This window comes from Pleurodeles waltl, chromosome 11 (assembly GCF_031143425.1).
Source record: "Pleurodeles waltl isolate 20211129_DDA chromosome 11, aPleWal1.hap1.20221129, whole genome shotgun sequence".
Classification (NCBI taxonomy): Eukaryota; Metazoa; Chordata; class Amphibia; order Caudata; family Salamandridae; genus Pleurodeles; species Pleurodeles waltl.
This window is the reverse complement of record NC_090450.1, coordinates 969,260,555-969,288,370: the sequence shown is the minus strand read 5'-3', so window position 1 is coordinate 969,288,370 and position 27,816 is coordinate 969,260,555. Positions and strand designations below refer to the sequence as shown.

Sequence of the window (27,816 nt, the reverse complement as noted above, 5' to 3'; positions counted from 1 at the left end):
GCCACCATCCCTCGGATCCGCAAAAGCACTGCTGGAGGACAATCCTTCACCTACATTGCAGCAAAGAGCCAGAACAACACCCCGTACCTCAGACAAAGCCCATCGATCACCATCTTCAGGTAGAACCTCAAGATGTGGCTCCCCCGTGCCTTGAGACCCTCACAGGCGAGTAGCTGCTCTTTACAAAAACAGATTAATTGATGCAACCATTTCTCATGCTGAGAGGAATCTGCACTGAAATGGAGTCCTTATGACTGGGTATAGAGATGTGAGAGCTGAAGAATTGATCATCTGCAGGACAGAAAACCAGTAAGATCTGAACGCTTGTGGTTGGTAGTTTGACATGAACAACTTTGTGGAGTGATGCTAGAAACCTTGAAGGGACAGGATAACAGGAAAGCCAGGACAGGAAAACAACACTTGAACGTCTAGTGCAGGTGATTAGTGTAAATTCTCAGCATGGATGTGAGTAAGAGTGAGCCATGGCATGCTGTCCGGGGGAGGAGTAGATGGCCGTGAGACTTTAATGATGTTAGACTTCAGAGCCTGTTTGAGAGGGGGAAAGGAGGGAAAAAGCAAAGTGGTTTCTTATATCTAAAAGTAGTTTTGCAACTTGAAGATTTATCTGGAATCACATGCCCTGCATTATTTCACCATCTAGTGGTTGGGTCTGGAATGTTCCCATTGTAGTTGTAGTCCTATTTTTTTTTTTTTTGCTGGGCATCAAAAGATCCACAATTTGTTGTTGTGTCAGCCTCCTGTGATGTCATATGCCCTCTCCTTGAGCTGTTTTCATGGTCGCCATCTTTAGATTTTTTTTTTTTGTTCTTTCTTCTTCTTCCTCTATCTTCTTGTGGAGGTGGGTGGGTAGCTTGTGAATCCTGCTTTTGTATGACAAAACTGAGCGGTTTAAGAAATCCACTTGGCAATAGTTCCCACCGATTTTCTCCATGTTGTTGCTTGCAAAGGAGACACAGGAGTTTTCTTTTCCTGAACGTTTTTTGTTATTTCACTATAATACATGATTTCTCTTCTTGAATCTAGTGTGTGCAGTGCTCTCTCGTCTTAATTTTTAGGTTCTTGGAAAAAAAATGGAATTTGAATGGTTTGATTGATATGAAATTGTGACATGACTTATGATAGGAAATGGGGGTCTGTTCTTAAGACCACTGTGTCTTTATGCATGTGCGAGTATGGTTCCTGTATTCTAAGTGCCTTTAGCTCACATACTCTGTGGAGATATGCCATTGGCACTAGATATACGGTTTTAAGCTTAAGCATGTTTAAAGTAATCTTTTGCAAACGTTGTCAATTGGGTTTGCCATAAGTTGTATTAAAACTAGATTTAGATCCCTTGCTGGTGCCAGCACCTGCCTCCGTGGTGCTATTTTCTTCGCTCTTTCCAGGAGGCTTTTTATGACTGACGATATAAAGAAGCACCTTCTTGTGTATCCCCTGGTGTATGCCACAATTGCTGCCAGTTGTACCTTTAATGAGGTATATATGTGAGGTTGCAATCTTAAGATGTGTGAGGTATTTAAGCACTTCCACTGCCACTGTGGTTTGGTGTAAAGATCTTGAATCAGTTTAAATATCTTAGCCATTTTGCTTTGTAACACTTTCTGGTTGTTGATCTTCTTGCTTCTCTTAATACTGCCTTTGTCTTTTTCTGGCAAGTTTAAAAGACCAAATTCTATGTCTGCAGTAGGCAGGCTGCTAATTTTAAGGACTCTGTTTCCTGATCGAGCACTCTGCCCTTTTGCATTGACAGCAGATCTTGACTGTTTGATAACTTTTGAATGTTCCCTTGAGGCATTATATTATTTATATTATTTCGGAATACCAAGTTTGTCTTGGGAATACATCACTTTAATGTTGTTGACTACTCTGTGTAATTTTTGTTTGGGGTGAAAAGGGTGTATGCAAATTGCCCTGATCAGTTTATCAATAGGGCATTCACCAGGGACTGACTGTGTGGGCACCTGGATGCAAAGTTTGGGCATTTTGCATTTGCGTGTGTTGCGGTAAGTTCCTCGTGTGGTGTTCCCCCACTGTTGAAAAATATGTTTGAGTACCGATTGATTTAATTCCCACTCATGAATGGATGAAGCCTTTCTGCTCAATTTGTCTTTTGAGCATTGTCTTTCCCTGGTAGGTGAATCGCTGTTGAGTGTAATTTATTCTGTAGTGCCTATTTCCAAATTTCTGTGCTTGTTTTGATAGAGGACTCAACTGAGTTCCTCCCTGTTTGTTGAAATAAATTGTCTGTTTGGATTAAAATGACTTTTCCCCACGATTGCTTCTGAAAGTCTTTTAAGGCTAGGGCCACTGTTTTTAGTTCCAGAATTGTTGATATGGTGGACTGCTGCTTTCTCTTTCTTAACACCTCTTTCTTTGAGAGTGCCCACATGTGCACCCCAACCCAAACGAGAGGCATCTGTAGTGATGGCCACTGTTGGAGTTGGTTCCATGTATAGGTTTCCCTCTGTTAAATGTTCTGGTCCACCATGCCATTTGCTCCTATATTTTCTGTGTTTCAACCACTAGATCCTCCCAACTTCCTTTAGTTTGTGACCAATGTGTTTGTAGCCGTTTCTGGACTGGCCACACATGAAGTCTTACATTTAGTATCAAGGGTATGCAAGAAGCCATTCTCCTACAGTCCGCACTGTCAGAGACTGACCCTTCTGGGACTGGAGAGTTTCCTGTAAAATATTGATTTGCAGAGATAAGCTCTCACTTCTCCTGTGTTGATTTATGCTGTTAAATAATTCGTTTATCTTGTTCTGACTTTGTTGGTGATTTTTCTGTATTTCTTGAAAACCCTAGTTTGTGTAGTTGATACTGCTTTTTGAACATCCTCTTGTCGCTTTTATGAGAGTTTGCTCTTATAAGCCTGTCATCTAGGTAAGGATATACATGTATTCATTGTTTTCTCAGGTATGCTGCGACTGCTGCTAGGCATTTTGTGAAAACCCTTGATGCTGATCTGATGTCTAAAGCTAAAACCTTGAATTGGTAGTGTTTGTTGTTTACCCCAAGCTGCAGGTATTTTTTGTGATTGTGGCTCATTAGAAAATGTAAGTATGTGTCCTCTATATCTATTGTTGCCATGTAGTCCTTTTTTTCGAGTTGTGGGATGACTTTTTATAGTGTTGATTTGGTTGTATCATTGTCGTTTTTTAAAAATTTGCTGCTGCTGCATGTCATCAGCTGTTTTGCCAAATATTTGCTCCCCATTGAATGGTGTTTATGGTATTTGCTTGAGCCTCAAGCTTGAAAACGTTTCTGCCCTCATCTGATGACTTGCTGAGCCAGCTGCATCCAGTGCTGACTATAAGTGCATATTGGCAATATTTTTCCACCTTCAGTCATTGCAGCTGCCCTTTTGTGGTACTGTTCTGGGAGATACCCCAGTAGTTCTGCTGTTTCAGTCCATTGTTGATAGGCATATCTATTAAGGGGGGCAATTGAATTGGCTATCCTCCACTGGTTAGGAGCACCCCTTTCAAACTTCCTTCCAACTAAGTCCATCATTTTACTTTCTTTGCAAGGGGGTGGTCATGATGTTGCCAGGAGGTTAGCCCTTTTCTTGGCATTTGACGCTATAATTGAGTCAGCTGGTACTGTGCCCTTATTATAAGCTGGGTCTTTAGAAGAGTGCTTATATATCTATTTTTCTCTGCTCGAGGTATCATGCCTACACGTTGCAGGCTCCTTAAAGTCTTCTAAACCCTTAACCTTGAATACTTGGGAGCATGGGCAAAAAATGGTTCTTGGTTTGAGATGGTAGAAAAGTTTCCAAAAGGAAGCATGATCAAGTTTTTTTTTTTTTTTTTTTTTTTTTTTTTTTCTTCCTACATCTCAGCTCTTTATTTGAAATATTGCCTTTGGCCAATGTCTTTCTCATTGCCGAGGCAGTCTGAGGATTTAGATTCTTCAGCCAGTGTGCCCTGCCCACCTCCGAACCCCTTGTGTTTTTCGGGGTTGCCTCTGGCGTCTTCTAATGTGTTTTTTTTTTTTTTTTTTTTTTGCTACTCAAAATCGAGGGTTCTTAACTTCACGTCCAAGCTTTCCCCTTCGCTCCTTCAGTGATATTGTCATCCTCATAATCTTTAAGGGACGTAAGGAGAGAGCGTCTGACGTCCTAGGAGGCTGGACAAGGCACTAAATGGTGGATCTGTTGACGCCCACCAAAAAAAAAAGAGAAAAAGACCTACAGCCACAAGGGGGAATATCCCAGACCCCTCCACTAGATGGCGGAATATTGCACAGCATGTGAATCCAGAAAAAGATTAATTCAAGCTGAGGGGTGTATTGGGACACAACTTTGGCCATAGGGGTTTATGGTAAAGCTTCAAAGATTTAGAAGGGAGTGAGACCAGAAACAATGAGTGATACAAGCAAGCTTGTCTTATGAATGCATTGAAGCAGTGCAATGTGAAATCTTCCTGAAGAGGCTATTGTAACTGTAGCTGACAGGCAGATTAGGAATTCTGGTTTAGGTTTGGATGCCAACAACAACAAGGTGATGGACGGAACGCTTGGAATAATCTCAACCACTGTCAATTGTTTAGGCCACATGCTAGTCCATAGATTTTCACTCGCCATACTCTAGGCAAATGCCAGCCGTATGCAGATCGGTGCTATCCGTGCCCCACATAGGAACATTCCACCCCACCCTGCCATGCTAGGCTTCTCCCAGGAGGGACCACAAGCAATCGGATACGCCAACAACACCCAGCTGATCCTCTCCCTCATCAAGGACTCCGCCAAGACCAACCCCATGAAGGAATGAAGGCCATCGCCGAATGGATGATGAGCAGTTGCCGCAAACTCAATTCCGACAAGACTGAAGTCCTCATCTTCGGCTCCACCCCCTCCTCATGGGATGACTCCTGGTGGCCTGCCACTCTCGGAGCCACTCCGACTCCACCGACCACGCACGCAACCTAGGATTCATCTTGGACTCCTCATTATCCATGACCCAGCAAGTCAGCGCCATCTCCTCCTCCTGCTTCAAGACCCTTTGCATGCTCCGAAAGATCTACAAATGGATATCCACCGAAACCAGAAGAACAGTCACCCAAGCCCTTGTAAGCAGCAAACTGGACTACGGCAATGCCCTCTATGCAGGAACCACGATCAAACTCCAGAAGAGGCTGCAACACACCCAGAACGCCTCTGCATGCCTCATCCTGAACATCCCCGCCACTGCCACATTACAGACCACCTGAGAAACCTGCACTGGCTCCCAGCCAACAAGAGAATCACCTTCAAACTCCTCACCCGCGCTCACAGAGCACCACGCTCACAAAGCACTGCACAACACTGGACCAGAATACCTCAACAGATTGCTCTCCTTCTAAACCCGACCCAGCATCTCTGTTCCGCCGACCTCACCCTCGCAACCGTCCCACACGTGCGCAGAACTACAACTGGCGGTAGATCATTCTCGCACCTTGCCGCCAAAACATGGAACACTGTTCCCACCCACCTGCACCAGACCAAAGACCTCCTTACCTTCAGGAAACTTCAAGACCTGGCTGTTGGAGCAGTAGCTGCACCCCCTCCCCTCCCCCCACCGCAGCGCCTTGAAACCCTCACTGGTGAGTAGTATGCTTTACAAATTCCTGGTTGATTGAAAGATCATCCTAACACTAGTTGGAGCTCGTTAGTGAGTGTAGCTGATGTCTTACAGCACATTGTGCACAGAACATAAATCTGGGTAACCTGTCAAACTTGGTGTCAACCTCCACACAACAAGGTGATAGACGGATTGCTTGTATTAATCTCAGCTACTAACGCTCACCCTGGCTGCATTCCAGTCCATCGTTTGGACTGGTATAGAAGACAAGCTGGGATGCAGCCCTGCATAAATTCCAGTGTCTGCGATTAATTAGAGGACTCTACCCAGCACTTTTTTGTAAACTTCAGTTCAGCACTTTCGTTGTGATGGGTATCCCCAGATGTAGGACCCATGTTCACTTTGCCACTGGAATCAAGCTGCATGCAATTGACAAGCCCCAGCTAGGATGAAATCAGTCTTTGGGTGCTCCGTTCTGTTTCAGAGGGAATTTAACTAGTCATTTTTTTGCTTGGGCTGTTCCTTTTTGAAGCAGGATCAAGACTGATTAGCATATGGCTGGGTCTAATCTGAGGTGCCACTGTTGGCTTAAAACAAGGTGCTAGAATGCCGCCCGAGTAATTACTAAGCTGAGATGAATTCAAGCATCCCGCTCAACACTTTTTTTGTTTACTTTGGATTAGGTTTTGGTTGAAGAGAATGCTCTTGTTAGATGGCGGGTTCTGCAACATTAAAAAGAGAACAGTGCAGTGAGAGCTGGAAAATTAAGTTAAATCCTAATGAAGAGTTAGTATGTGGAATGCACCTTATGCTGGTTTGCTAAGCAACTGGTCTAAATTGTATACCTGCAAGGAGTGGGTGTAAGGCCGGTGTTGGACATGGCGCCGTTGATCAGTTGTTTAACTGGTCTCTGACCCAGTTGTAAAACTATGGGATACTGTTATTCTGGCAGCTAATAAATCTTGCTTAGCAAGCCCTAACTAGCGAAGCATGAGGTTGGGAACCATCTGCCAGGAAGCTCTAAAATATGGTTTGAGGCTCATAGATAAGCGTATGAAGAAAACTTCACTAGGAATGTCCAGCTACGTATCTTGCTTAGAAGTGGAGATGGGACAGTTTTTTTAAGCTGCAGAAATTTGGGGAAAGTCAGTTTTGTTTAATGGATAAAAAGGCAGGCATTCAGAGCTAGGTGAGTTGACATATTTAAAGGAAACAAGGTCAAAGTTGGGTGACCAGTTATTGACCATTGTTGATTAAGGAGACAGGAAAATTAACAAGTGTCTTTTTTTGTCTTTGTCCTAAGTAGCCCCCGGGTAGCTGCAGAACATTTTCTTTGTCATATTCTTATCCGTGGTTTTGTTTTCCAGATTTATTAGTTAGCCTGTTAGTAACATTAGCACACTCTGTCATCATTTTTGTTTCTAATCTGCTCATTACCATTCCTCAATAGGTTTGTCTCAAAAGTCAAGTTCAGTACCCACTCTCCTACCGCACAAAGTTGACATCCAAGGCCTTTGACAACGCTTGCCGCCATGTCAAGAAGCTATAATCCATTTGACGAAGATGAGGATGATGACTTCAGATCAGCAAAATGGAGACAGCCATCAAATGTTTCTGATGATTCAGCCGAAAAACAACACCAGGGCCCAGTTGACAAGCAAAGGGCGTTGCAGCAGGAGGTGATGAGGCGAGCAGCTGCCACTGTGGATAGCAGTGATCGCTGTGTCTCTCTTGTTTATGAGTCTGAGCAAGTGGGAGTGGAGACAGCAGAAGTAAGTGAGCATAATACATTTGGGTAAGGGCTTTAGCTACTATCCTGCCATGTCCAAAATGATATCCATATTTCAGTTGCTATTTATGATTCCTGTGTCATATCTTGCTACCAGAATATTTATAAGGAAAGAACTTTGAGAATTCCAACACACTGTTGAAAGTATAGAACTAATAATTTAAAATTATCCATTCCAACCCATTAGAAATATCAGATGAATCATCTGTACTCATAATGTAGACAATGACTATGATAGTTCCCCCCAAAATAATTGCCACTTGGATGGGAACCATGAGAAAGCTCGTTGGCCAATTAGCCAGCTAGTAAGTGGATCTTTTGAATCACCTATTTTACTTTAGTCTGCATGAAATGTTGTACAAAATTAACTTTGTATGCACAGAAGGCTGCATGCATTTTGGCATTCACCATGTGCTTTCAGTGAGCTGCATGCAGTAGCGAATTTCTGCTACCTCTCTGTGTAAATCCCTTTAAATGTTATATGGTGTGTGTGAAGGTGCAACAGATGATCTTCCTTGTGAATCAGTTAACATTTGAAGAGCAGCAGGGCCCCTCTGGGGCAACCCCTGTTGTTGAACTTAGAGGTAAACCCAACCAGCCCGTCCTGGAACAGAAGAAGCCACACACAGCGACCATATATCAGGCGGTCCGAGAACCTATATCATGTATGCAGAAATGTTGCTTACTTGGGATTCCAGTGGCACAAGGTAACTTCTATCTGTCTTTCTTCTATCCATGAACACAGGCATTGGGTAGCTGCAGGACCTCTCCATGCAGTAGGTTTATGAGGCAGAGTGAGGAGTGGGTGCCCTGCCCTGATTTGTGATCATTTAACAAGCTCCGCTATAGTGGTAGGATTGTATACCAGGGATCCGGTTACCTGGAGTCAGGACGAAAAGGTCCTTGGCTGGACAAATAAGAAAAAGCAGTGTTACTTTCTGCCACCCCAAAGATATTAGTTCATCACAAGTTGTTACCACGTGCTTGCACTTTGAAGCTCAGACATAGGGTTCTCAGTTGAGTTCTCCCTAGTACGAAGCCAATTAAGGTGAAACTTGAGACACAAGCAAAATGCATCTTCTTGCCTGGTTTCTTTGTTTGGACAGGCGGAGCCATTGTGTACAAAGATCTGATTCTGCAGACGATGCTTCACAACTGCATGTTTATGCATGGATTGGATTTCGGATTTTTGCTATAATTGACACACTTCTGTGTTTTCCCCTGACAGATTTCGGCAAATGAAACCTGTTGAAATTTGTTGGGGTGGGAGGGCACTTCAAAAAGACAAATTATGCTAGATTTACACGTTTCAAAAGGAGCAGTTTACTACATGCTGTAAAAATCTCCCCTGGGTAATTCTGCATTACAGTAGTCCATAAATCAAGGTACATTATCATCAGTGTCAGATTGAAGTGATGCCATCTAGCACTAAATATACAAGACCCCTCCTATATCATACTATATACATGTACCATATTGTGAGGTTTGACACACACTTTGATCTGTATGCAAGCAGTTTTGTAGATGTGCATCCCCAAACTGTTGACTTTGTGAGGCTCCCACTTTTTGTTGTGCAGTGTGGGGCTTCTTGGGCTCTCATTTCATGCAGTAGATCTGAACGTGGTAGTTGCAAATACCACATTGTGTTCCATTGCACCATAAGAGGTATGCACTAACAGTTTAATTTTATGTAGACTTCAGTGGTATGTGTTTTGTAGGTATGTATATAAAGTATTCATCAGTTAATTAGTTTACCATGGCATCGGAATGTTTATGTTTTGAAATTCACACAAATTCTTTAAACGTTTACCCGATCTTAGAAATTGGAGATTAATTAAATTTCAACCTTTTTATCTCCTCATTCTCAACGCCACATGAGAATTTGCCATTCAAATCACCTGTGGAAATACCATTACTGTGAAGTTGCAGTAATACCCTGGGATGTCGTATCAGGATTTAAAAAAGTTTTTTGCATCTGAATAGGGATAATGTGCGGTTTTGGACTTACCTGCTGGTGATAACATACAGCATCTTGATTTCCCTTAAGCAAATATCTCCAAATAGAGGAATTGGCATGGAACAAATCAAATCAAATTCTGTTCAAAGTTTGAACATGGGGTCTGAAATCCTGCGCCATTAATGTTGGTGCCCAATTCTAGATTAGTAGCAGGACTCAGAATGACCCATGTTTAGTGTTGTATTTTTCAATTGCAGTGTGCCATTGCTCATATTAAACTGAAGATCAATGGACTTCCGGACCTTGACACTAACTTCACCAAACAGGGAAAAGTGCAACCTTGGAAACCTTTGGTTTTCATTTGCTGCAGGATCAAGTCAGTGCTCCAGATCCCCCTAAGCCTTACAAAGCAGGTCCTGAGTGCACAAGTGATTCATAAATTGAGAATGCCGAAAGCCCTTCTAAGGAGAAACCCCTGATGCTGGGCAGCTTGTATTAATGAGTGTTTGACAAACTAAAGGTGCTGCTGGGCTGATTGTGCACACTTCTGTCCAGGGCAACCTATAGAAGAAAAAAAAAACTTGTAGTTTTAACCTGGCAACAGTGTTCCCAACGCATTTAGGGGATTCATTTCTGCCTGCTGTATTGTCACAGCCCTGACCTGGTTTCCATCTTTTATAGATGTTTTCAGATGGCCCATGTACTCCTATTGTGCAAGATGTAGTCAAATAATCCCGCCATACTGACTTTAAACATTGGCTTTTATTTCTTACAGTTTCCGGCAAGAGGGTGATGTATTTCTTAGAGGTGACAAAGAACAGCCAGCACTTTAAAACAACCCTGAGTTTTGTTATTTATCTGCTAAAAAAAACATATCTTTCTATAAGATTCAAAGTAAAAGGTTGTAAACTGCTCACTACCATTTATTTAGAATGCAACTCTTACGGCCAGCTAATATCGGACAACACACTGGAGAAGTTACAGTCCCAAAACATATCTCTCCCTTGCATGAAGATTGAAATAAATTGAGTTGTCCTCAAGGCCCCCCTGCTCTATGTAACCACACATACAGAAAACATATCAAAAGGCTTGTATTGTGCCCTTTAGTTTATGGTGAAATCACAAACGTGCCTGCGTTCATTGTCAAAATTAGAATGTAAATTCAGATAGGCTTGAGTCAACAATACTGAGATTAGCAACTGTGTCAGGAAGTTCTGGCAGGAAGCTCTTCCTGCTTTCCTGAAACAGTATCCTGATGTAAGTGCTTCCGGCGGAGACAATGTTTCTTTTGCTTGTGCAGCTTGACTGTGCTTTTTGACCGCTCATAAACTTGCAACAAGTACAGAACCAAGCAGCGTATCTCCTGTTTCATGCAGATACTACTGAAAATATTCCACTTGGTGAACTCCAGTGGCTCGCCACCGTACACAGGATTGTTTTCTACCTTATAGTCGGAAATCATGTAGATTTGTGTCTACCTTCTGAGTACCTTTGACTTTCTAGGAATTGAAAGAATTCCTTAATTACTTGTGGAAACTTGCAACTATAGCGGATTCCAAGGACAGCTATTTACATGTACAGAAATGTAATCCTGAAGTGCAAAACTTAGAAAACTTTTTGTTGTATCCACAGAGGTATTATTTGTACCCATGTGGAAAGACCTTCTCCATTTCCCCCACCAGTTTACAGGATGTTCTCATCCCATTCCCATGCGCAATATTAACTCATGCCCTTGAGTGATTATCTGACACTATCCCTGGCTGGAATGTGCCAGTCTCAAATTGGCAAATACTGTAACAATATAAGATTGTATGTCTTCAAGTATTTCTGAAACAAGCCAGTAAGTGAAGACATAAAACCTTGTATTACTGTCATCTTTCAATCCCCCCAACTAAAACACGCGAGGGGGGGGGGGGGGCGGGGGGGGGGGGGCGTTGCCACCACAAGTCCTCCCAAAGTAAAAACCCAAAACACAACAAGGTATGGTTGCTTCTACAACGCTATTTTTAATCAATATTATGGTGCGAATCACTGATGGCTAAATTACCAAGATTCTGGCATGGCTGGTGGGTAAGCCCAACAGGAGAAGAAAGACCAATCGTATTGGTAGAGGAAGCCTCACTCCCATAATGTGACCTGCTTCATAGGCAACCTCTTCCCACCCTGATAGGAGAATACCACCAGGGCAGACTTGACTTCCTAGTCCCAAGGGAGGGAGTTCTCCAATAAGATAATTTCCTGGACAAAACTGGGACATTCAGATCTTGTTAAAAGTACCTAGTGGTAACCAGATTTTCACCTTTGTTAGTGGTGACCTCTGGTGCATCTAAAACCAACTATGTAATGGAAAGAGAGCACATTTGCTCAGACCATCGTCGTACACCAACATGTTTCTGCCCTGTCACATATATCGGTTGTGGGCATTTGTCAAGGATCCCTAAAGGCCTAGATTAACAAATAGTCAAAAGTAAAATGTTAAAATCATGCACTAGAATGACCAGAGTGTATTCTACTTCGTCTTGGTGCTAGTAAACCTAGAACAGGGGTCTTCAAACTGTGGGGGCAGGACTTCCTGGGGGGTCCTCAAGTGCTCTGGGGTGGTGGTGGGGGGGGCAAACTCTGGCCAAAAGAAGCATTGTCCTGATAAACAGGGCTTTGTTTTAAGTGGGGAAAAATGAGCAGCAGTAAACACTCTGTGACGAACCATCCCTAACACCTTTTTGTCATTTCTATCCAAGCTGGGTGTTTCTGTCAAAAGGGAGGGGCTCCAAATATTCTTCAAAACCCCCAACCCCCTTTCTAATAATTCTACTGTGGATACTGTTGCAAGTAACACCTGCCTCATGGCGGTATGCGCCTTTGTTTTTAGTGAGCATCCAATTGCCACAAATGGGAAATGTAGTACTGCTGGGCCATTATCGTAAGCCAAAAGGAGTGGTTCCGGCCATGTAAAACTAGAGAAGTGGATCAGGGAACCTCCCAAAGCCATTCTTGCTGCGGCTGTGCAGGTTGTTATAAACATGCAGGTGTGGTTTTGGGGCAACTGCGGACAATAGACAATGTAGGGATCAGTGTCAAGTTTTTCAGCGTTGTTATTCTTGTTTTAATGCTTCTTGACATCATCCCTAATTCCAGTACATTACAAGGGCACTTTATGATATAAACTACATTTTTGGAATTGCGGTTCTTCATCTATTTTGTGAAAAAGCATACACTGCAATTGGCCACCACGAGGATGCCCACCTGGTGGCGGTATGCCCCACAGTGTTATCCGTCTATTATCCATAATGGCCTTTCTTGGGTGACTGTGTACCAATAGGTCATTTATGTTGTAATGCCTTTTGAAGACATACATTTGTTTGAGACCAGTTCAAAAATCCCTACATTTTTTTTGATGATTTTCTGCAATTCATTAGGAAGGGGATTGAAGGTTGGCACACCTATCAGTCTATCCTGGGTGGGTAGCAATTGCTCCCTGTTATTGTTTAGCACTCTTAGCAGCTATTTTGATAAGTTGGAGTTTGGGGAGGAGGATATTTTCTTTCTGTCAGCATTTTAGCGAGTCTCGGCAGCACTGGCCTTGTAGTCCTTTGTGTTGGAACACTTATGTCTCAGACGTAAAAACTGACCCATTGGAATGTTCTCTTGTAAAGTTTGTGGGTGATAGGAACAACCTACTCTGCTTCGAGAGCTATCTGTTTCCTTGTAGTAGACGTCTGTCCTTTGGGAACCCTCTTTGGCAGATATTAGCAGGTCTAGAAAGGCCAGCCTTGACCCACTGATGGTGATTGCAAATATAAGGAAAGGGTTTAGTGCATTGGGCCAGTATGAGAAAGACAAGGCATCTTCCTTACTTCTTTTCCAGATCATGAGCATGTGATCTAGATTCTTGTAACTTTATCTGGATCCCACTATTTTGTTCAGGAAATTCTTATTTAAGAACTTTCTCCATCGGGTTTACTAGGAGGATGAGTCCACCATGGCGGTATTGTCTGCCAGGGTGGCGAGAGGTTGCTTATGATGCATCAGGCCATATTTTATGTGACTGAGGGTTCCTCTTCAAATAAGATTGGACTTTCTTCTCCTGTTCGGTTTACTCCTATCAAGACCAGAAATGTGTTAATTTATGGATTCAGTGATTTGTACCATAACACTGATAAAATTGGCTTTGGAGAAGCCACCATACTTTTGTGTTTTGGACCTTTCAATCCCCGTACCTTACAACTGCATTCCTGTCCTTTTTAGTTTGAGCTTACCAGACCGCGCAGCTGTCTGGTTGCAACAGATATATTGTAGGCTCACCAAGAGCTTACCTGTACTTAAAGCCCGCCCACTGCTTACCATTTTCTAGCTTTGTTGCCTTTCCTATTCACTTGCTTTTATCTGATAGTCCCAGCTTGGTACACTTTGTGTTTTTCACTCCCGTTGGTCATAGCCTGTGTATCATCTGTTTGAGAGGCTGGCTTTCTGTTCTTTCTACTACTCACTTAGGGAACTACTCTTTTATTTTATGTTTAAGCATTCCATGAGATTGCATGAGTTTCAAGCTGTCTCCCTCATGCTTCCCTCCAACCACCCGCTAGTTTTGCTGTTTCTCACCTGTTTGCTTCTTTGCAACAAATGTACTTTCCTTCCCTCATTATGCTTTTGTGGTTTATCTCCCATGTGCCTCTCTGACCACAAGCTTTCCATGTTGCTCTCACCCAAGTGTTCTTTCTAAATACAGCTGGCAACATTGCTTTGTTCAGACGGACTGTCCTCTCCTTCCTCGCACCACTGCCTTTCATGGGTGCTGTATAGATGGTGCCTGCATGATAAGTGCTCCATGCCACATTCCCCCTCCCTTTGCCAGGAAAATGCCATTCCCCAGGCCAAATGCCAGGTTCCCCGTCTGGTGTTTCAGGTAGAGACAGTGGGATTGGAGGGCTTGTCACATCCCAGACAATGCGCCCAGATGAGGTGACTCCTGACAATGATGGGAGCGCACCCTGTTGTTAGTTTTGGGAACTCAGTCTCCGTTGGCCTGGCTGTATGATCTGATTGATAACAGCAGGACACTTTTAAAATGTAAAAGCTTGATGTTGTAAAACAGTCTGAGAGAAGCATAGATGGTGTAGAGGATCTGTTATTGCACAAGTAAGACCACGCCGACCAGTGTCTTAGAAAAAAATATTGGCAAAAGGGCCAGTACTGCAGCACTTGCATGTCAAAGGCGAGACCTGTTGGCATTGTCAATGCTCATTTCCCATGCTAGTTGAATTGATCTTATATCGCTGCTTTTAGGGGAGGTCCTGATTGCAAATCTACGTGTATATCAGTTGCACCTTTAGTTTCAGGGACCCATTAGGTAGAGCAGGGGTGTTTTTTGAGAGCCACTCAAAACGGCAGTCCGTGCTCTCTTGTCTTTTTGCTGCTTCTAATGAACTAACTTCACTTATCCTGTATGTAAACATGCCTTCTTCCTCCAGGCGGCCATTTTTTGTGTGTCCCCCTTTTGTTTTTTTAAGGGACATCAGACGGTAGGGCCGAGTCTTTGGCTCTAAGAAAGACTTGGCAGCTCCTATTAATGCTCATTGTCCTGGAGCGGAGGATGGTTGGTTAAGCTTTTTTTGGATCAGGCTAGTGATAAGCACAGTTTAAGCTTCCTTTTATGTGGCTCAACTGTGAGGTTTATTAAAAGCCAAAGGAATTATTTAAAGGTTGTTCTTTGAGCCTGTGAAATGATTGTGTTGGAACACCTCATTTCTTGAGGTTGCTAAATCCATTATTATCCCCTGGAGTACTACTCTATACTTTGCAGGTCCGTGAGGCTTTACAGCGGGGTTAGTGAGCTGCTCCTTTCTGCACCAGCAAGCAAAGCAGTGGTCGTTATAGGAAAGTTTTTTTTGTTTTTGTTTTTTTTTGCTTGCCGACAGGGGAAACTTTCTGTACTTGCATCATATCACCACAGGCAGCAGGTCCGCTTGACGTGCTCTTGTCACACACTGTATGAAAGTGCCCCATTTTGACATGGTCACCCCCACTTTTTTTGTCTCTCTGCATTGTTTACTGAAAGTGCGCTGGGTTCCTGCTCCCAGTGCCGGATCACTTTTCCCTAAACCAGTACAATTGTTTCCCCAGTTGGCAATACCTTTGCCCCCCCCGCAAGTCCCTAGTAAATGGTAATCGTGGTACCTAGGGCATCAGCACCAAAGAGCGTCCCCAAGGGCTGCAGCATGAATTGTGCCACCCTCAGAGACCCCTCACCTAGCACATGCAGACTGCCATTGCAGGCTGCCTGTCTTGATGCAGCTAAAAGTGAAAATACAACATGGCACACAGCCTGTGTACCATGTCGCCCAACACTGCATGCAATATATGTAAGTCACCCAGGCAGAAGGCCTTACAGCCCTTATGCACAGTGCATTATGTTACATGTGAGGACATATTTGCACAAGCAGATATGCCCCTGCTATGTCTTTGTCGATTCTTGGATATAGTGAGTGAACAGGGAAGCCATTTTAAGTACATGTGCTGGACATTGGTCACTACGAGTTCCCCAGCTACATGATGGTTTCCCTGAAAATAGGGATGTTTGGTATCAAACATCTCATATTAATAGACACTTGCTGATATGGGGCGGCTGGGGGGGGGCAGTGACCCCATGGGTAAGTAGCTCATTGGCTATTACCCTGCGCTTCTCAAAACACCCCTAAATGCAGTATCTAGGTGATCCCGGGCGCCAGAACTGCAGATTACTGCTGGCCTTTGAAGGAGTACACTAAAGAGCTGCAAAAGCAAAGAAAGAAGCATCTGACCTGGACCCAGCCCTGCTGGCCCGTCTTCTGCTCCCGCCAAATTGAGCCAAAGTCCTCTCGTACTGCAGCTGCTGTGCCTCCAAAGCCTGGAAGGACTGCATTCCTTCAACAAAGACCCAGGAACTCTCGTGGAGCAGCACAGCTGCTTCCCTGCATCTTGCAGGCATCCCCAAGGCAAACCGTGAGAACTCCAAACCGCCAAGAACCTGACACTTGAAGGTACCACTGCACCTGTGCCGCACAGCCAGAATTGAAGTGGACCAAAGGTGCCAATGTGGTTCCTCAGCTTTCCAAAGAAAAAGCCCACCTTGGACTTGCCCCGTGTAGACCCTCCGATGTCACCTGCAGCCTCTGCATGCAGGCCCCCTCAGTTGGGTCCTGGCTACAGTTGCTACATGACTTGCAAGAAAGCATCAAAGTTTGTGTCATTGTTTTTGAGCGAATGCCTACACATTGTTTGGTAACTCGTTTAGCTGGTACTACATACTTTAAGTTTATTCTAAAGACTCCAGTTTTGGGTAAATTGGGGGTCTTGAACAATATAGTATGGTGATTTGCCCAGCATCGTATAGTTTTGGACAAGAGAAGCTGGGATTGGCGTCAGGATGTTAGCCACTAGGCTACAAATTTCACTTGTAGTGTGGTTGTTTTTTTTCTGCCTGCCTTTAAGTTCTGCCTTTAAGTTCTACATGGATGTTGCTGTGTTCATTTAGTGTTATTTTTGTTTATTGCATAATTTTCTTACCAATTTGGGCTTAAGTATGAGTGCTGGGGCATCAACAATTCCAAGTTAGAGGTTAAAGGGGGTTACAAGTGGGACCCTCTGGGTTCCCATAGTAAGGAGGAATTGGTAAGTCTGGTCCCGATTTCCCCTGGTTATCTCTCACTACTCCCTGGTATTTTACCTGTACGTTTCCGTTGCTTTCAGCAACCAAAATATCAGACTGAAATGCTCCTGCTCCACAGTAGTGAAATAGTACTAAAAAGTTAGAATGTGGCCCTGGAGTCTGTGCATCAGTCTGTGCAGTTTACAAGAGTTGGCTGTAAGTATACTAATTTTTTGGGGGGTGAGGGTTGCTAGGCAAATAGCTGTGCTTTAGATAGGGTGAAGATAGGCTAAAAAGGTAGATTAAATAGTCTTTAATGTGTCTAAACATTATGCATGTATGACAAATCCATGATAATGTATATGCAGTTAATATACAGTATCTCTTTGTTTTTTTTTTGTTGTTTTTTATTCTAATGAACTGTTAGGCTTTTTACTTCTGATTGAAGCAGCAGCGCCCTGGGATGTCTTTGACATTTTGGCCCACTAATAAAATATTTTCAAATTGACAAAGGCAGCAAAGCCTTTTTGTGTGTGCTTGTGTCCACCCACTGTGGGCTACATATAATGTCTTTATACTGGTTGTATCAGTCCCACAAAAGGTGATGGGAGGAATGCTTGCAAATAGTCTAACGACTGGCAATCACTTGGGGCAACATTCCAACTCATGTTTTTTCACCCACTTTGGACAAGGCCCACCTTGTGGAAATCGGTACTGACAAGAACATCGAGAACATGCCATCCCAAATTTCCAGGCAAGCACCCATCCACGAGGGAACACAAGTAGCCACAGGCTGGCTGCAGTGTTGTTAGGCCTCACTAGTGAGGTATAGGTTAGATCCTACAGCACATTGAGCAAGAGACCCACATCTTGGCATACCCTTGGCCACGTAAAATATTACATTGATCGTACAAAAACAGCTGCGGCTCGATTGTGGGTGTAATCTGAGGTGGCTTGAAGCACAAAATAAGGATGATTTGGAATCAGACTACAAGCGGTTGCCAATGGTTAGACAGATTGAATGCATTTCTCCCATCACCTTTAATGCCTTTGCTGTAATGCCCTAAGTGGCCAAGAGAATGCACAGCCTTGGGTCCCTTGCTCATTGTGTCACTGGAATCAAGCTGTGCCTGATTGGAGAGGCCCACATGCCGAAACTGGTCTTGGGTTGTTTGTGTGCCAGTTTAGAGAGAACTTGGCTTGGCAGTTTGGTTTGAACTGTTTCTATTAGAGCAGGACCAAGGACACTTCCCATAGGGCTCTAATCCGAGGCAGCATGGCAGGCAAAAGTACAGTGGGTTGGAATGCTACCCTGAGGGATTGCCAGTGGGTAGACAAGTTGCCAGCTTTACTCCCATTGCATTTTTTTGTGTTTGTTATAATGGTTGATTGACACGTGTGGCATGTCCAGCTCCTTCACCTGTACAGTGTCCATCTTAAGCCCAGAAGTCCTGCTTTAAATGTCTGTGTTCGTCTGTGAATCTGCTCAAACGCAGCCCTAGGTAATGTGCAGTGATCAGCAAAATGCATATAAAGGCCACAGACCCCACCCTTTTTATGTTTTGAACTGCCTGTGTGGCACATTTGCTCCCAGAATGTGCCTATAAGCTAAAAGTGTAGAATCACTGTAGGGAAGAGGGTTCAGTTTGCTAACTGCAAGCAAATAAAATCAGCTGACTGTTTTTCTAAGAGTCCACTTAAGTCCTTAGTTTGTGTTTGTATTCTCTGGTTGTATGCCACAGCCTTGCTGTGATAGTGATGAGTCACGTGATCAGACTCTAATTAACTTCACATACGTCGTTGATAAGAATTGCCTTTGACGTTAGCAAACCAACGATTTTGTATTTTCTTTGTAATAAGAGTCCAATCCAGTGATTCTTTTAATATTGTCAGATGTGTAAGCTTCAGCCTAGGGTAGTGCCAGCTCTGCTATTTTAATTTTGCTATTCAGTTTCCTAAAAGTAATTTATATTGAAGCTGTCCCTTGACTGTAAAGTTCCAGTTGCCTGCTCCGGAAGCCATCCCCCAGCATAGCTTGGCTGCTTCCTCCTGGGTACTGTAGGAAGTTGGCTCTGTATGTGCTATTTCAAAGTAAGGAATAGCATGCACAGAGTCCAAGGGTTCCCCTTAGAGGTAAAATAGTGGTAAAAATAGATAATACTAATGCTCTATTTTGTGGTAGTGTGGTCGAGCAGTAGGCTTATCCAAGGAGTAGTGTTAAGCATTTGTTGTACATACACATAGACAATAAATGAGGTACACACACTCAGAGACAAATCCAGCCAATAGGTTTTTATATAGAAAAATATCTTTTCTTAGTTTATTTTAAGAACCACAGGTTCAAATTCTACATGTAATATCTCATTCGAAAGGTATTGCAGGTAAGTACTTTAGGAACTTCAAATCCTAAAAATTGCATGTATACTTTTCAAGTTATTCACAAATAGCGGTTTCAAAAGTGGACACTTAGTGCAATTTTCACAGTTCCTAGGGGAGGTAAGTATTTGTTAGGTTAACCAGGTAAGTAAGACACTTACAGGGCTTAGTTCTTGGTCCAAGGTAGCCCACCGTTGGGGGTTCAGAGCAACCCCAAAGTCACCACACCAGCAGCTCAGGGCCGGTCAGGTGCAGAGTTCAAAGTGGTGCCCAAAACACATAGGCTAGAATGGAGAGAAGGGGGTGCCCCGGTTCCGGTCTGCTTGCAGGTAAGTACCCGCGTCTTCGGAGGGCAGACCAGGGGGGTTTTGTAGGGCACCGGGGGGGACACAAGTCCACACAGAAATTTCACCCTCAGCGGCGCGGGGGCGGCCGGGTGCAGTGTAGAAACAAGCGTCGGGTTCGCAGTGTTAGTCTATGAGAGATCTCGGGATCTCTTCAGCGCTGCAGGCAGGCAAGGGGGGGGTTCCTCGGGGAAACCTCCACTTGATCAAGGGAGAGGGACTCCTGGGGGTCACTCCTCCAGTGAAAGTCCGGTCCTTCAGGTCCTGGGGGCTGCGGGTGCAGGGTCTCTCCCAGGTGTCGGGACTTTGGATTCAAAGAGTCGCGGTCAGGGGAAGCCTCGGGATTCCCTCTGCAGGCGGCGCTGTGGGGGCTCAGGGGGGACAGGTTTTTGTACTCACAGTCTTAGAGTAGTCCTGGGGTCCCTCCTGAGGTGTTGGATCGCCACCAGCCGAGTCGGGGTCGCCGGGTGCAGTGTTGCAAGTCTCACGCTTCTTGCGGGGAGCTTGCAGGGATCTTTAAAGCTGCTGGAAACAAAGTTGCAGCTTTTCTTGGAGCAGGTCCGCTGTCCTCGGGAGTTTCTTGTCTTTTCGAAGCAGGGGCAGTCCTCAGAGGATGTCGAGGTCGCTGGTCCCTTTGGAAGGCGTCGCTGGAGCAGGATCTTTGGAAGGCAGGAGACAGGCCGGTGAGTTTCTGGAGCCAAGGCAGTTGTCGTCTTCTGGTCTTCCGCTGCAGGGGTTTTCAGCTAGGCAGTCCTTCTTCTTGTAGTTGCAGGAATCTAATTTTCTAGGGTTCAGGGTAGCCCTTAAATACTAAATTTAAGGGCGTGTTTAGGTCTGGGGGGTTAGTAGCCAATGGCTACTAGCCCTGAGGGTGGGTACACCCTCTTTGTGCCTCCTCCCAAGGGGAGGGGGTCACAATCCTAACCCTATTGGGGGAATCCTCCATCTGCAAGATGGAGGATTTCTAAAAGTCAGAGTCACCTCAGCTCAGGACACCTTAGGGGCTGTCCTGACTGGCCAGTGACTCCTCCTTGTTTTTCTCATTATCTTCTCCGGCCTTGCCGCCAAAAGTGGGGCCTGGCCGGAGGGGGCGGGCAACTCCACTAGCTGGAGTGTCCTGCTGGGTTGGCACAAAGGAGGTGAGCCTTTGAGGCTCACCGCCAGGTGTGACAATTCCTGCCTGGGAGAGGTGTTAGCATCTCCACCCAGTGCAGGCTTTGTTACTGGCCTCAGAGTGACAAAGGCACTCTCCCCATGGGGCCAGCAACATGTCTCGGTTTGTGGCAGGCTGCTAAAACTAGTCAGCCTACACAGATAGTCGGTTAAGTTTCAGGGGGCACCTCTAAGGTGCCCTCTGTGGTGTATTTTACAATAAAATGTACACTGGCATCAGTGTGCATTTATTGTGCTGAGAAGTTTGATACCAAACTTCCCAGTTTTCAGTGTAGCCATTATGGTGCTGTGGAGTTCGTGTTTGACAGACTCCCAGACCATATACTCTTATGGCTACCCTGCACTTACAATGTCTAAGGTTTTGTTTAGACACTGTAGGGGTACCATGCTCATGCACTGGTACCCTCACCTATGGTATAGTGCACCCTGCCTTAGGGCTGTAAGGCCTGCTAGAGGGGTGTCTTACCTATACTGCATAGGCAGTGAGAGGCTGGCATGGCACCCTGAGGGGAGTGCCATGTCGACTTACTCGTTTTGTCCTCACTAGCACACACAAGCTGGCAAGCAGGGTGTCTGTGCTGAGTGAGAGGTCTCCAGGGTGGCATAAGACATGCTGCAGCCCTTAGAGACCTTCCTTGGCATCAGGGCCCTTGGTACTAGAAGTACCAGTTACAAGGGACTTATCTGGATGCCAGGGTCTGCCAATTGTGGATACAAAAGTACAGGTTAGGGAAAGAACACTGGTGCTGGGGCCTGGTTAGCAGGCCTCAGCACACTTTCAATTGTAAACATAGCATCAGCAAAGGCAAAAAGTCAGGGGGCAACCATGCCAAGGAGGCATTTCCTTACACAACCCCCCCCCCCCAAACGAAAGAGGATGAGACTAACCTTTCCCAAGAGAGTCTTCATTTTCTAAGTGGAAGAACCTGGAAAGGCCATCTGCATTGGCATGGGCAGTCCCAGGTCTGTGTTCCACTATAAAGTCCATTCCCTGTAGGGAGATGGACCACCTCAACAGTTTAGGATTTTCACCTTTCATTTGCATCAGCCATTTGAGAGGTCTGTGGTCAGTTTGAACTAGGAAGTGAGTCCCAAAGAGGTATGGTCTCAGCTTCTTCAGGGACCAAACCACAGCAAAGGCCTCCCTCTCAATGGCACTCCAACGCTGCTCCCTGGGGAGTAACCTCCTGCTAATGAAAGCAACAGGATGGTCAAGGCCATCATCATTTGTTTGGGACAAAACTGCCCCTGTCCCATGTTCAGAGGCATCAGTCTGCACAATGAACTGCTTAGAATAATCTGGAGCTTTTAGAACTGGTGCTGAGCACATTGCTTGTTTCAGGGTGTCAAAGGCCTGTTGGCATTCCACAGTCCAGTTCACTTTCTTGGGCATTTTCTTGGAGGTGAGTTCAGTGAGGGCTGTCACAATGGATCCATATCCCTTCACAAACCTCGTGTAATACCCAGTCAAGCCAAGGAATGCCCTGACTTGAGTCTGGGTTTTTGGAGCTACCCAGTCCAGAATAGTCTGGATCTTGGGTTGGAGTGGCTGAACTTGGCCTCCACCTACAAGGTGTCCCAAGTAAACCACAGTTCCCTGCCCTATCTGGCATTTGGATGCCTTGATAGAGAGGCCTGCAGATTGCAGAGCCTTCAAAACCTTCTTCAGGTGGACCAGGTGATCCTGCCAGGTGGAGCTAAAGACAGCAATATCATCAAGATAAGCTGTGCTAAAGGACTCCAAACCAGCAAGGACTTGATTCACCAACCTTTGGAAGGTGGCAGGGGCATTCTTTAAACCAAAGGGCATAACAGTAAACTGATAATGCCCATCAGGTGTGGAGAATGCTGTCTTTTCTTTTGCTCCAGGTGCCATTTTTATTTGCCAGTACCCTGCTGTCAAGTCAAAGGTACTTAGGAATTTGGCAGCACCTAATTTATCAATGAGCTCATCAGCCCTTGGAATTGGATGGGCATCTGTCTTGGTGACAGAATTGAGCCCTCTGTAGTCCACACAAAACCTCATCTCTTTCTTTCCATCTTTGGTGTGAGGTTTGGGGACTAAGACCACTGGGCTAGCCCAGGGGCTGTCAGAGCGCTCAATTACTCCCAATTCCAGCATCTTGTGGACTTCCACCTTGATGCTTTCTTTAACATGGTCAGATTGTCTAAAGATTTTGTTCTTGACAGGCATGCTGTCTCCTGTGTCCACATCATGGGTACACAGGTGTGTCTGACCAGGGGTTAAGGAGAAGAGTTCAGGAAACTGTTGTAGGACTCTCCTACAATCAGCTTGCTGTTGGCCAGAGAGGGTGTCTGAGTAGATCACTCCATCTACTGTGCCATCTTTTGGGTCTGATGACAGAAGATCAGGGAGAGGTTCACTCTCTGCCTCCTGATCCTCATCTGTTACCATCAACAGATTCACATCAGCCCTGTCATGGAAGAGCTTAAGGCGGTTCACATGGATCACCCTCTTGGGGCTCCTGCTTGTGCCCAGGTCCACCAAGTAGGTGACCTGACTCTTCCTCTCTAGTACTGGGTAAGGGCCACTCCATTTGTCCTGGAGTGCCCTGGGAGCCACAGGCTCCAGAACCCAGACTTTCTGCCCTGGTTGGAACTCAACCAGTGCAGCCTTTTGGTCATACCAAAACTTCTGGAGCTGTTGGCTGGCCTCAAGGTTTTTGGTTGCCTTTTCCATGTACTCTGCCATTCTAGAGCGAAGGCCAAGTACATAGTCCACTATGTCTTGTTTTGGCTCATGGAGAGGTCTCTCCCAGCCTTCTTTAACAAGAGCAAGTGGTCCCCTTACAGGATGACCAAACAGAAGTTCAAAGGGTGAGAATCCTACTCCCTTCTGTGGCACCTCTCTGTAAGCGAAAAGCAGACATGGCAAGAGGACATCCCATCTCCTTTTGAGTTTTTCTGGGAGCCCCATGATCATGCCTTTTAATGTCTTGTTGAATCTCTCAACCAAGCCATTAGTTTGTGGATGGTATGGTGTAGTGAATTTATAAGTCACTCCACACTCATTCCACATGTGCTTTAGGTATGCTGACATGAAGTTGGTACCTCTGTCAGACACCACCTCCTTAGGGAAACCCACTCTGGTAAAGATACCAATGAGGGCCTTGGCTACTGCAGGGGCAGTAGTCGACCTAAGGGGAATAGCTTCAGGATACCTGGTAGCATGATCCACTACTACCAGGATATACATATTTCCTGAGGCTGTGGGAGGTTCCAGTGGACCAACTATGTCCACACCCACTCTTTCAAAGGGAACCCCCACCACTGGAAGTGGAATGAGGGGGGCCTTTGGATGCCCACCTGTCTTACCACTGGCTTGACAGGTGGGGCAGGAGAGGCAAAACTCCTTAACCATGTTGGACATATTGGGCCAGTAGAAGTGGTTGACTAACCTCTCCCACGTCTTGGTTTGTCCCAAATGTCCAGCAAGGGGAATGTCATGGGCCAATGTTAGGATGAACTTCCTGAACAGCTGAGGCACTACCACTCTCCTAGTGGCACCAGGTTTGGGGTCTCTGGCCTCAGTGTACAGGAGTCCATCTTCCCAATAGACCCTATGCGTTCCATTTTTCTTGCCTTTGGACTCTTCAGCAGCTTGCTGCCTAAGGCCTTCAAGAGAGGGACAGGTTTCTTGTCCCTTACACAGCTCCTCCCTTGAGGGTCCCCCTGGGCCTAAGAGCTCAACCTGATAAGGTTCAAGCTCCAAAGGCTCAGTTCCCTCAGAGGGCAGAACTTCTTCCTGAGAAGAGAGGTTCCCTTTCTTTTGCTGTGTTGCAGTTGGTCTCCCAACTGACTTTCCTGTTCTCTTGGTAGGCTGGGCCATTCTTCCAGACTCCAGCTCTACTTGTTCACCCTGTGCCTTGCACTGTGCTCTTGTTTTCACACACACCAGTTCAGGGATACCCAGCATTGCTGCATGGGTTTTTAGCTCTACCTCAGCCCATGCTGAGGACTCCAGGTCATTTCCAAGCAGACAGTCCACTGGGATATTTGAGGAGACCACCACCTGTTTCAGGCCATTGACCCCTCCCCATTCTAAAGTAACCATTGCCATGGGATGTACTTTTCTCTGATTGTCAGCGTTGGTGACTGTGTAAGTTTTTCCAGTCAGGTATTGGCCAGGGGAAACCAGTTTCTCTGTCACCATGGTGACACTGGCACCTGTATCCCTCAGGCCCTCTATTCTAGTCCCATTAATTAAGAGTTGCTGTCTGTATTTTTGCATGTTAGGCGGCCAGACAGCTAGTGTGGCTAAATCCACCCCACCCTCAGAAACTAGAGTAGCTTCAGTGTGGACCCTGATTTGCTCTGGGCACACTGTTGATCCCACTTGGAGACTAGCCATACCAGTGTTACCTGGATGGGAGTTTGGAGTGGAACCTTTCTTGGGACAGGCCTTGTCTCCAGTTTGGTGTCCATGCTGTTTACAGCTATGACACCAGGCCTTTTTGGGATCAAAGTTTTTACCCTTGTACCCATTGTTTTGTGAAGAGGCTCTGGGCCCACCCTCCTGTGCAGGTTTTTGGGGGCCTGTAGAAGACTCTTTACTATTTTTAGTTTTGGTTGTCTCATCACCCTTCCCCTGGGGAGTCTTTGTGACCCCTTTCTTTTGGTCACCCCCTGTTGAAGTCTTGGACACCCTTGTCTTGACCCAATGGTCCGCCTTCTTTCCCAATTCTTGGGGAGAAATTGGTCCTAGGTCTACCAGATGCTGATGCAGTTTATCATTGAAACAATTACTTAACAGGTGTTCTTTCACAAATAAATTGTACAGCCCATCATAATTACTTACACCACTGCCTTGAATCCAACCATCTAGTGTTTTCACTGAGTAGTCTACAAAGTCAACCCAGGTCTGGCTCGAGGATTTTTGAGCCCCCCTGAATCTAATCCTATACTCCTCAGTGGAGAATCCAAAGCCCTCAATCAGGGTACCCTTCATGAGGTCATAAGATTCTGCATCTTGTCCAGAGAGTGTGAGGAGTCTATCCCTACACTTTCCTGTGAACATTTCCCAAAGGAGAGCACCCCAGTGAGATCTGTTCACTTTTCTGGTTACACAAGCCCTCTCAAAAGCTGTGAACCATTTGGTGATGTCATCACCATCTTCATATTTAGTTACAATCCCTTTAGGGATTTTCAACATGTCAGGAGAATCTCTGACCCTATTTATGTTGCTGCCACCATTGATGGGTCCTAGGCCCATCTCTTGTCTTTCCCTCTCTATGGCTAGGATCTGTCTTTCCAAAGCCAATCTTTTGGCCATCCTGGCTAACTGGATGTCCTCTTCACTGGGGCTATCCTCAGTGATTTCAGAGGTGTTGGTCTCTCCTGTGAGGGAACCAGCATCTCTGACTATTATTTTAGGAGTCAGGGTTTGAGGGACCCTGTTCTCCCTAGATAGGACTGGTAGGGGGGAATTGTCCTCCAAGTCACTATCCTCTTCCTCTGAGTTGCCACCCTCAGAGGGGTTGGCCTTTTCAAACTCTGCCAAAAGCTCCTGGAGCTGTATTTTGGTAGGTTTGGGGCCCATTGTTATTTTCTTTATTTTACAGAGTGACCTTAGCTCCCTCATCTTAAGATGGAGGTAAGGTGTGGTGTCGAGTTCCACCACAGTCACATCTGTGCTAGACATTTTGCTTCTAAAAGTTGGAATACTTTTTAAGAATCTACAACTAGTTCTAGGTTCTAATTCAAACTTTTATAAACTTTTAAACTCTAAAAGAAATGCTAAACAGGATCTAACACAAGGCCCTAGCAGGTCTTTTAAGAATTTAGAAAACTTTTCAAATTGCAAAAATCAATTTCTAATGACAATTTTGGAATTTGTCGTGTGATCAGGTATTGGCTGAGTAGTCCAGCAAATGCAAAGTCTTGTACCCCACCGCTGATCCACCAATGTAGGAAGTTGGCTCTGTATGTGCTATTTCAAAGTAAGGAATAGCATGCACAGAGTCCAAGGGTTCCCCTTAGAGGTAAAATAGTGGTAAAAATAGATAATACTAATGCTCTATTTTGTGGTAGTGTGGTCGAGCAGTAGGCTTATCCAAGGAGTAGTGTTAAGCATTTGTTGTACATACACATAGACAATAAATGAGGTACACACACTCAGAGACAAATCCAGCCAATAGGTTTTTATATAGAAAAATATATTTTCTTAGTTTATTTTAAGAACCACAGGTTCAAATTCTACATGTAATATCTCATTCGAAAGGTATTGCAGGTAAGTACTTTAGGAACTTCAAATCATAAAAATTGCATGTATACTTTTCAAGTTATTCACAAATAGCGGTTTCAAAAGTGGACACTTAGTGCAATTTTCACAGTTCCTAGGGGAGGTAAGTATTTGTTAGGTTAACCAGGTAAGTAAGACACTTACAGGGCTTAGTTCTTGGTCCAAGGTAGCCCACCGTTGGGGGTTCAGAGCAACCCCAAAGTCACCACACCAGCAGCTCAGGGCCGGTCAGGTGCAGAGTTCAAAGTGGTGCCCAAAACACATAGGCTAGAATGGAGAGAAGGGGGTGCCCCGGTTCCGGTCTGCTTGCAGGTAAGTACCCGCGTCTTCGGAGGGCAGACCAGGGGGGTTTTGTAGGGCACCGGGGGGGACACAAGTCCACACAGAAATTTCACCCTCAGCGGCGCGGGGGCGGCCGGGTGCAGTGTAGAAACAAGCGTCGGGTTCGCAGTGTTAGTCTATGAGAGATCTCGGGATCTCTTCAGCGCTGCAGGCAGGCAAGGGGGGGGTTCCTCGGGGAAACCTCCACTTGATCAAGGGAGAGGGACTCCTGGGGGTCACTCCTCCAGTGAAAGTCCGGTCCTTCAGGTCCTGGGGGCTGCGGGTGCAGGGTCTCTCCCAGGTGTCGGGACTTTGGATTCAAAGAGTCGCGGTCAGGGGAAGCCTCGGGATTCCCTCTGCAGGCGGCGCTGTGGGGGCTCAGG

The 27,816-nt window shown here is 45.3% G+C and overlaps 1 protein-coding gene across 4 annotated transcripts in view; it reads left to right on the top strand.

The window, feature by feature from the left end:
• SNAP29 (synaptosome associated protein 29) overlaps positions 1 to 27,816 on the top strand; it is a 44,420-nt gene that overhangs the window by 3,445 nt on the left and 13,159 nt on the right. For 3 of the 4 annotated variants that reach the window (XM_069215211.1, XM_069215214.1, XM_069215213.1), the window contains exon 2: positions 7,038 to 7,359. In XM_069215211.1, coding sequence (XP_069071312.1) covers positions 7,120 to 7,359 — 240 coding nt within the window. In that variant the 5' untranslated portion in view covers positions 7,038 to 7,119. Of the gene's footprint in view, positions 1 to 2,958; positions 3,081 to 7,037; positions 7,360 to 27,816 lie in introns of those variants that run through there. The other variant, XM_069215212.1, reaches the window with a different exon arrangement.